General features: G+C 34.6%; 1 protein-coding gene across 5 annotated transcripts; it reads left to right on the plus strand.

The window, feature by feature from the left end:
• The first annotated feature begins 627 nt into the window (after positions 1–627).
• Positions 628–5,784, plus strand: LOC145086878 (uncharacterized). 5 transcript variants are annotated; one of them, XR_013700662.1, is made up of 9 exons: positions 628–751; positions 1,341–1,707; positions 1,792–1,986; positions 3,285–3,394; positions 3,586–3,778; positions 3,893–3,977; positions 4,528–4,692; positions 5,219–5,400; positions 5,496–5,781. XR_013700662.1 is itself a non-coding variant. In XM_079024724.1 (7 exons), the coding sequence occupies exons 3-7, from the start codon at positions 1,891–1,893 to the stop codon at positions 5,580–5,582; spliced, it is 540 nt and encodes a 179-aa protein (XP_078880850.1). In that variant the 5' UTR covers positions 628–751; positions 1,341–1,707; positions 1,792–1,890; the 3' UTR covers positions 5,583–5,784. The 5 variants fall into 5 exon arrangements, 3 of the variants coding, with proteins under 3 accessions (XP_078880850.1, XP_078880847.1, XP_078880848.1); XR_013700661.1 differs by lacking the exon at positions 4,528–4,692 and having other exon boundaries at positions 5,215–5,400; positions 5,496–5,778; XM_079024724.1 differs by lacking the exons at positions 3,285–3,394; positions 4,528–4,692 and having other exon boundaries at positions 3,586–3,689; positions 5,219–5,386; positions 5,496–5,784.
• The last annotated feature ends 4,640 nt before the right edge of the window (positions 5,785–10,424 follow it).

The raw sequence follows: 10,424 nt of genomic DNA on the forward strand, positions 1-10,424 counted from the left end.
TTTATTATTTATTTGATACTAAACGATTTATTTATTTATTTGTAGTAGGATTAAGGCATCCAATGGTAAAGAGAAAGGGAATCCAACTCGATCGGGATGTACATGGTGTGAAAAGTTGAACAAGGAGGATATTGATAATGAGAGATTGTTGGAAGATCAGCAAATTGCATGGGATTTGTGGAAGAATGCGCGCGAAGTATCAAAGAATAAAGAAAATACCAAAATTGTTAATTCTGATAAGTAGGACCCACCTACCATAACCTTACTTAATTTATTATTTATTTGATACTCATGCATATTACATATCTTTACTATATATTATTAATATATTATTAAGGATATTGCCCATTTCTTGAAAATTAAGAGGTATACACATCATGTACAATCCTTTTAAGCATAATGAAAACGTGTGCCTCCGTTGATTGTAACTGACTGTAGTACCTTCTCCCTATCCCTAAACGTGGAAAACCCTAATTTCATCTGCATACCATCAATCATCGTTTCTCCCAAATCTCTTCTATCTCTCTAATTTCTCAATTCAGTTTCTTCTGTCTCTCTAATTTCTATCTTCTGTCTCTCTCTATATATCATCTCTTATCTCAGTCGATTAATAGGCATTGCCCATGGAAGAACTCTTCGCCATCTCTTCTCTGGAACTATCTGATAAGAGCCCTAATCCATATCCCTCCTATTCCATTTATGGTTCCCGTATCCACATTTTCCTCCTCCACCAGTATCTCCTACAAGCTAGGTAAGTTTTTTCTTCACAAATTCATGATTTCTTTGTTTTTCTTCACAATTTCAGTTTGATTATCGAGTTTTCTTTAACGATTTAAGGACGTTGTGCGACATTATTTTGGGCTTCATTCATCGCTATCTCTCTCTAACTCTGTATGTGTGTGTGTTTGTGTGTGTTTATTTCATGGACCTAGATTGAAATTTAGACACCGACGACCGCCATTTCCGATTTTCAGCACCACCCGAAGAAATGTTCGATTTTCAACATCACCGATTTAGCAGATTTTGAAATCACACCATAATCACCAACATTCACCTCCATTGAACAACCACCACCTGCTCCCTTCTCTCCAGTACTATCCCTTCTGAACCTTAAAGTTTAACCCTCCAATTTTTCTTATTTTATCTCTTAATCGTTGACTTAGTGTTTTGGTTGTGGCTGCCTTCGCCGCCCTTCTCTGCGTTTTTCTCTAAACAGAAACACCTGATGGATGTGTAATGGATGTCTACTAAGAAATTGATTATTATATGAAGTATTGCACATAAGGTGTTTGATGTATTGCCTAACTAAGTTATTTGTTTATTATTTTTTTTGGTAACAGGGATAGTAATGGTTATATGAAGTTACTTTGGTGGAACTTGCAAAGGCAAAAGAGCACCACAAGTGTAACAATTAAGATTTTAGCTAGCTCATAATCTTTTAATTCTAACTTCCTAAACAAAAAAATCCTGTCTTTATTTTCTTGCTTTTATCATGAGTATGAATGCTTTTTTATCCAAAATTTTGTAATTGGTGCAGTATTGCCTGACTTTGCTTAAGTATACAGGTTCATTGGCAGTCTGTTTGACCCAAATACAGTTGGACACTTATATAGGCTCAAAAAGATGGACCCTATTGATGTTGAAACAGTGTTGTTGCTAATGAGAAACCTCTCTATCAAGTTGACAAGTCCTGATTTTGAGGGTCATGTAAGGTTCCTTCAAATCCTCATTATTATGATTTATATTAAATAGGAACTTAAAGAGAAAAGTGTTTGTGTTGTGTGTATGTAGAGTAAATTGTTGTCAAGTTATGAAGTTGATTCAAACCCAATATCATCACAAGTTCTTGCCCTTCTTGTGGACATATGATCCAATTGAGGCTAAGGACATATGATACAAATGAGCTTCATCCCCTTATTGATGAATTCATTCCAACAATTGAAGGCGAAACTGGGATTTGTTATACTCATCCTGAGAAATTATCTGGTAATCTTCAATATATTTTTTTTAACAGCAAGCAATAACAACCAGAGCCCCGCTAACGATGTTTGTGGACTAAATATAAATAAAGTCTTTACCCCAGTGGTTTTACGCACTACTTCTTAGACCTTTCCAATATTTAGATCTACAACTAAGCCAAAGAACACTTTCACTACCCTTAAACATCTTATCAATTAATTGGGATTATATATATATTTTTAACATATACATATCTTATTGGAATTTAATACCAAACAAATTATGGATCAAATATCATCTGTTTGTGAATACATCCACAGGTTTTTTTAAATGATATTAAAAAAATATTGACCATTAGAAAGGCGGAGATCTATCATTAGAAATAATTCTAATTAATGGTCATCTTTGTCAAAAAAATTATTTTTTTTCAATTACAAAAAGATGGTGATCATAGTGAGCAACAATTCTTAGCTTAATTATACCCCTATGCTGTTTGATAAATATTTTTTAATAAAATTTATAAGTTGAGAAATATGTATTAACTATTGTAGATATATAAAATGTTTAAAATTATATTACAATACCTAACTAAAAAAATTGAATTAAAATAAAAATAAGATGTCATATAACACAACCCCATAAAGATGCTACATCAAGTGATAATAAGGTTGGAGCTGTTTATTAGTTATGTAGTGTATTTGAAACAATACTCTCTAAATATATATCACCCAACTACTAAGAATTTCCCTAAATTAAGTTTCACTGGACCCAATTTGTATTTTTTTAGTTGTCAAAATGCAGGCAGTTTGCTCATGTCAATGTTTGTCCAGGTCAGTGTTTCAAATTGTTGTGCCATAAGGTGTTGATCTCATATATTTTATGGATGAGCAACTGAAACTAATTTAATAGATTAGTAAAACTTAATCAACAAAATCAAATTGATGGATGGGCAATTGATAGACAATAATCAAAATGGAAAATGATTTTCTATGACAAATAAAAATTTATATTGTTTTTATTTGAAAATTCAAACTTTTCAAATAATAGATTAGTAAAACTTATCTTTTTTTTTTTTTTTTTTTTTTTTTAACTTTGAGTTGTACTATTTAGGGTGACATTTTTTCTGTCGATTGGAAAAAACTACACATTTTCTCTAAACACAGTGGTATCCCTTATTAACTTCATCCATCAATCCATTATTTTCATTTGATTTCTAAAGAAAAAAATTTTGAATTGAACATGATGATAATGTTATTTGAGTAGCAAAATGTTTTTTTTTTTCATTAAAGTTTTGTTTATCTAAAATCCACTTAATTATCGTTTAGGAGTGATGATCAAAAGCCCTAAATGGTTGGTGGGCACAGGGAAGGGCGTTGTTGCTGTGTGAACTTTCCTCCCACTTTAAGAAAATGTGTTGTGTCAATAGAGTCATGAGGTTTGTTGTTGGCATTATATATGAAGAAATTACATCTTTTATAAAGACCTGATTGTCTTTTCTCTTTCTTTTTACAAAAAAAAAAAAAAAAAAAAAAAAATCATTACTTGGATACTTGAAAAGAGATGATAGTTTTGATGGGCTCATAAGATTCATATTTACTGATGAACCATTTTTGCATTGAATATTAGGTAAGTGATGGCCATGGCTATCTCGAGAGGACTTTTTTTAGCGCAGCTTCCATCAGGAATGGGAATCTTTTTAGAACGTGGATGGAGGATGCCGGTTTGACAACGTGAGAGATTCTGACTCACTGTTCTTCATCTTACTTGCTACACGAGACTTGACAAGCTTTTTAGGGCTACTTTCGGTGATGTGGAGGAGGTCATTTACCTCTTTTGCACAAATAGCAACTTCCCGTCCCACCTTCTTCTTTTTGGGGTCCTAATATTTTGAGAAATATCTCTACTAAATACTAATTTCTATTTCCATTTCCAGGTGGGTGGATGGATTGGGGAATGTGCATGGTAGAGTTCAACCACCAAATGCTAGCAACAGGGCTCTTCTAATGGGTTCTCATTTGGTGAGTAATCATCTTAATACTTATTAATATACAAGATTTTAAGGTTTTAGGAAAAATTACACATTATCAGTCTTTTACCTCAAAAGCCATTATGAATTTTTTATTTGCATAAAATATATTTATTCACTTTTTCTCTTCATTTCCGCCATTTTTGACCTAAAAAAGCAGCTACCAGATTCGATTTCTCAGTTGGACATTTTTCAATGAGTTGGCATTTGACATGGCAAGTGAAATGGCCACATACATCTATAAAAGTGTCAAAAACTGTTGTTTTTAATTGTCCATAAGTATAACACATGCTTATGTAGACATCAGATGCCACATCATAAAAAATTGCTAATATAAGCAAATCAAACTTGCTAACCGAGTTTTGTAGGTTACTAATGGCTGAAATGAAAAAGAAATATATACCAATGGCTTTTATACAAATAATTTTTCCATATTTTTTTTAGGTTTAAGGTTGATGATGTAACGTTTTTTTTAGTTTTCCCTTTTCTATCTTAAGTATTTTTGTTCCTAAGTGTTGGAGTTCCTTTTCCTCTCTCAACAGGATACTGTTGTTGATGATGGTACGTTTTGAAGAGTTTGAAAGTCTCGTTTTCAGTTTTTCGCTAATATTATGAACAGATTTTTCAAAAAAAATTTGTTTTGTTTGTTATAATTTAGATGATCAAGAGCCATGGACGTTGATGGGATTTTATGCTTCTCCTATGATGTATGCACATACTAATTTGGTTATAAATGAGTCTCTAGACAAGAGATGGAATGTTATAAGTGTATAATGTCATCATATGTAAATTGTTGAAGTTAGCTTCTTAATAAACAAGTAAAAAAGATTTAATATATTATTAGAAAGGTGAAAGTATATTATCAAAACTTATAAGATAATAAAAAATTATTTCGGAGGATTTTTTAAGCGATGAGTCATCTTAAAATTGAAGCCACGAATACATTGTCAGTTGAAAAAAAAAACGAATAGCTAAATTGAAACTAATGCTTAGTGATACTTGCCAATACATTCTCACTTATTATTAGTATAACATGTTTCCTAATGCAAATAATGTTGGATTGAAACTAATCATCGTTCGCCGAAAAGAAATGAATTGCTAAAACAAATTATTTGCACCCGTCGCTTGGCGCGGGTAAATGGCTAGTTAGTATATTACACCTGTTTACTAATTAAAACATCCTAAACCATTTATCTTTTATTTATTTATTATTTATTTTTTTGCTGTAGGAAGGCACCCAATGGTAAAGGCAAATGGAATGCAACTCGATCACGATCTAATGAGAATACGGGATTGTATTTAAAGAAAACAATAGAAATGTTGAAGAACTCAGGCAAATTAGAAGAAAAGGTAGCATGCTTGTGTCTAGAAGAAGCCAAAAATGTTAATTCCATTAACAATGTTTGCTCTCATAAGTAGGGAACCCTACCATAAACCAAATTCATTATTTGTTTTGATACTCATAACATGTATATTACACTTGCATTAACAATTTGTTTTTCCTTTGTAGGAAAGCGGCCGGCAGAATAAACAAAGGGACTGCAACTCCATCGGGAAGTACACGATCTATATTCAAAAGACGCAAATGCACGGTTAATATATCAATCTGTGAGGAAGAAGAGTACCTCGAAATTTAAAATGGTATTTTAGAGTCTAATTTCATGTTATACTTGTTTATTTTTCTTTAAAGTCTTTTTGGTTTTTCGATCCAACTTTGTGACTTTGAGCAAGCGTTTTGTTAAATGTTCTTCAAGATTCTGGAGTATTTTACAATTTCTTAAATTTGTCTGTTGTGAAAAAAACGAATTTTGGGTACTCAAATTCTCGGGTAAAAATTCATGACAAAGACAACCGACAACATAGCCATCAGTTTATTAAATTTCCGATAATACGTTGCATTTTGCAACTTTTGCTTGATTATAATAATGTCATCCGAATACAAATCAATTTTCATCGATATATTTGTGTATATTTTAGAAAGTAAAATGTTTTAGTAAGGAAAAAAAAAGTCAAATTATCTTCCAAGCTAATAATCATAAGTGTAATTTTACTAGTAATATAAAGTAGTTAAAGTAGGATGTTGTAATAAACCATTGAACATAATAAAGCTGCCATTCATTGCATTTTAGCTTGATGTGAGTTATTTGTAAGTATATCACTATACAGTTTTAGTTTAAAACCAAATGTTAAAATCCAGTTAACTTTCACAATCATTAAAATGATTATAACAACTTTAAAATCTGTTCTAAAAAGGGTTTCATATATTGAAAGTTTGTGTTCTGAAATCGATTTTGCTTTTAAACTATGAAATCTGAATATCTAAACCCTGTGATCTGAAATCATAGCATTTTTATGTAATGATCTGAAATCATAACATCTTTATGTAATTTTGCCTAATCCCCATTATCCTTTTAAACGTTTATTAATTATGGTTTATTTTTGCTTATCCAAAAACTTGACCTTGAAAAGATAAACAACAAACAACCAAGATTATGTTGGGTTAATCTTGATGGTTCGGGTAGAATACGGGTCAAGTCGGTTATGGATTTGAATGGGTCAGTCGAGATTCTTTATCCACAAGTTTAATAGTTAAGACTTAGTCCAAAGTAGGACCTGGTTTGGTGGAGTTTTAGTATCGTGGACTTAGTAAGTCCTATCTTTGAGGTTTTTAGCTAATAGTTTTCCTTCTTCTTAGCATGTTAATTAAATAGTATAAGTAGAGTAGGGTTTATCTTCTATTTTGTAGTGGGACGTGTATGTATTTTCTGTTTTCCATGAATGAGTAATGCACAGAAAATTGTCCCACCCTTTGAGATTGCAGGTGTTTCTTTTGCTGTGAATATTGTTGCATTTTGATCTTGTGCAGAGCATGTGCCAACAGATTATTGGGGGTCAAATTCATAGTTATTTTCGTTTTCTGCAGCAGACAAACAACACACAATGATCACAACGAGAATTTTAGCAACTCCATGGTTTTTTTAATTATATTTATGCAACAGACTACAATTGCAGTCTTTAAAGCTTTTGGCAAGTCCATGGTTGTTTTATGCTTTATGTTCGTGAACTTGTGAATTTTAGCTGGAAATCTGTTACTTTTTCCGACGGATTTTTTCCGTCGCTAAAATTTCGTCGCTATTGCTTTGTTTTCTAGTAGTGGTTCCAAAATTTTGTTGAATTTAATTGTTTTTTGATACGTTATGGTTTTTGTTTTCACTAGGAGTGCGTTTCTTCTCCAGTATCTAATGAATGGAAAATTGCATATTGTCATCTGCTTATTTTGCAGACTCGGTGTTGTTATGAAGGGTGAAATTATGAGCTTTTGATTAAGGGGTTGTACAGTGATTCAAGCGGAAACGGTAGGAACTGGGAAGTGTGTATGAACCGAATTCATAAATTTATTATGCTTTTGTTAATGGTTATGAGAAAGAAGGGAACATGGAACTAGCGGGCCAAATTGAAGATGGAACTTCTTCAAATGTTGTAAAGTTATCTAGGTTCTTCCACTTTGGTGAATCATTCCATCTTATATGACGCATTCATTAATTAACACCTTGTAAAAATAAGGAACTAGCACTTTTAAAATTTTGACAACATAAACAAATGAGCTATTTGGTAATTTTGTGATATTGGGCATATCACTTTGTCACCGGTAATAACATTTGTTGTCAGTATAGTGAGAAGAGTCACCTCACAGTCAAAAGCAGACACACACACCACGACTCATAAAGAAGTAAAGGTTGAAACTACGAACCACCTATTCACCATTTATAGGTAATCCTCAGTCTACAACCAAAAACCCCTAAGTTGACAAAAAAGTCAACATGGTCAAAAGTCAACGATCACGGTTAGCCACTATGTCGTGGCCAACCCATGACTGCACCATGGTAGCATCATGGCAAAGCAGCCGCAAAGAAATCTGCCACCATGTCGTGGCGAGCATCATGCCACACCGTGGAATCTGGGCAAAATAGCTTAATGGATTAAGTTGTTTCTCCATTAAGTCCAATGTCCATATCTTCCAGAAAGCTTTGAAACACCCCAAGGAGTCATAAAAATCCCAAATTTATGGACATGCATGTCTAATGCATGTCCTTCCAATATTAGGTTAAAATGGTGAGAAAAATGACTTAAAATCTCATGCATGGCTTCGAAACACTCCCAAGTTCTAGATCCAGAAGGTAGGACACTCTAGGGACCTCAAATTATTACAACCATGCATTCAAACTCAACCAATGGACCAATATATGCTAACTTTGTAGATCTTCAAGAAATGAACCAAAAAGATGGAGCCTTGAGGACTTACAATGGTCCAAAAAATGCTCAAAAATATATGCTTGTGCTTGCTAGTTGGCCCTTTCCACTACAAATGTCTCCCTTCTTCCTTCAATGGACACAAAAGGAAAAATGAGTTCAATAACACTAATAAGAGGCTAGGGCTTTGATTTAGGAGTGCGGGAGGCTGAGGGTGGGAGAAACCCTAACCCTCACATCCTGTAAATAAGTCTCAAGGCCCACAATCTAGGATTTTGAGGCCCAGCCGTCACCACGTCGTGGCCAATACATGACCATGTCGTGGTAGTTAGAAAATGCGCGATCATTTATAGACGACGCCACATCGTGGTGATCCTCCACCACCACGTCATGGCCAACCAAAATCCTCAAAAGTTTAGATTTAATCAATTTAACTTGAAAAGAAGCATACCTAAAAAAGTGGACGTTACAATTCTCATCCACTTGAATCAAATTTCATACTTGAAATTTGTATCTTAAAACAAATATGGGTAGTGGTTGTACATCACCTCCTTTGGCTCCCAAGTCAACTAAGAACCCTTCAGGTGCTGCTACTGCACATTAACCAAGGGCGCCACATTGTTTTGCAAGGTCTTTTTCAATCTATCCAAGATAACTACCGATCTCTCTACATAATTAAGGTGTTCATCAACCGGTATATCGTCTAGTGACACCACTACTGTATCCTCAACTATACACTTCCGAAGCTGAGAAACATGGACAGTGTTATGAATTTGGATGAGGTCATCAGGTAAATCTAGTCGGTATGCTACATTGTTCACCCTAGCCACAACTTTAAATGGCCCTATAAATCTTGGACCCAGCTTGCCCTGCTTCCTAAAACAAATAACACCCTTCCAGTGAGAAACCTTCAACAACACCATATCCCCGACCTAAAACTCCAAATCAGATCGAGGTCGATCAATCTAGCTCTTATGTCTACTATGTGATGTTTGTAGTCTCTGCCTAACATGTTGAATGAGCTCTGTCGTGTTGATCACTAACTTGGTGCTCCCCATGACTCTATGTTCGACCTTTCCCCAACAAATCAGGGTCAGACACCTCCTTCTATTAAGAAGCTTACAAGGAGGTGCACCAATGTTGGAATGATAGTTGTTATTATATAAAAACTCAGCCAAAGGGAGGTAGGAGTCCCAACTCTCACTAGAATCAATGATGTAGACTCTCAACATATCCTTGAGCATATAAATAGTCTGCTCACTCTGACCATCTGTACGTGGATGATATGTAGTACTAAAATGCAACCTGGTACTCAACTTATCATGAAACCTCTTCCAAAACCTAAAAGTGCAACGAACATCTCGATTAGATATGATAGAAACAGGCACAATGTGGCAAGCAACAATCTCTCGAACGTAGATGTTGACCAATTTCCCGGTCGAGGAACTCTCCAAAAATAGAAATGAAGTGGGCACTCTTGATCAAACGGTCGAAAATCACCCAAATAACATCAAACCCCTTGGTCGTCCTTGGCAGCTTTGTGATAAAATCCATGGTGATCTGCTCTAATTTCCACGTCGGAGAGGGGGGGGGGGGTCTCTAAAGGTTGTAACTTTCCTTAAGGCCCTTGATTTTCAGTTTCGACCTTCCGACAAATCAAGTACTTCTCAACAAACCAAGTTATCTCCCTCTTCATGTAGAGCTACTAATAACTAAGTCTCAAGTCCAGATATATGTTCATTGTGCCGGGGTGAGTCGAGAACTTAGACTTATACGCTTCCACCAAATGTCTGACAAAACCCCTCGGAACTGGAACCCAAACTCTACCAAATTAAGTTAAAAAAACCCATATCAGTGACAAAGGTATCAATCCGACCTCTGATCTTCTCTTTTTTCCAGTTCTCCACCATGATCCCTTCAATTTCTGCCTCCCTAATCATATCCAGATGTGGTGAAGTGATGGTTATCCTCAAACATAGGTCCCATATAAGAGTACTAGTTGCCTTGTGACTCTAGGTATCAGCCACCAGATTGGCCTTCCCTGGATGGCACAAGAACTTACGGTCGTAATCCTTCACCACATCAAGCCACCTATGTTATCTGATATTCAAATTTGGTTGGTCCATAAGCTATCTCGGACTCTTATGATTCATGTAGATGGTACAACGGACCCCATAATATAGGACAA

Source organism: Lactuca serriola, chromosome 2 (assembly GCF_051521515.1).
Source record: "Lactuca serriola cultivar US96UC23 chromosome 2, Lser_US96UC23_V15, whole genome shotgun sequence".
Lineage (NCBI taxonomy): Eukaryota > Viridiplantae > Streptophyta > Magnoliopsida > Asterales > Asteraceae > Lactuca > Lactuca serriola.

What these genes read in the sequence shown, in the direction of transcription:
- LOC145086878 (XM_079024721.1), top strand. Translation starts at nt 1,891, where the DNA reads ATGATACAAATGAGCTTCATCCCCTTATTGATGAATTCATTCCAACAA. An exon ending in TCATCCTGAGAAATTATCTG is followed by an intron (nt 1,987 to 3,585) that starts GTAATCTTCAAT and finishes ATTGAATATTAG; the next exon opens with GTAAGTGATGGCCATGGCTA. An exon ending in AACAATGTTTGCTCTCATAA is followed by an intron (nt 5,401 to 5,495) that starts GTAGGGAACCCT and finishes TTTCCTTTGTAG; the next exon opens with GAAAGCGGCCGGCAGAATAA.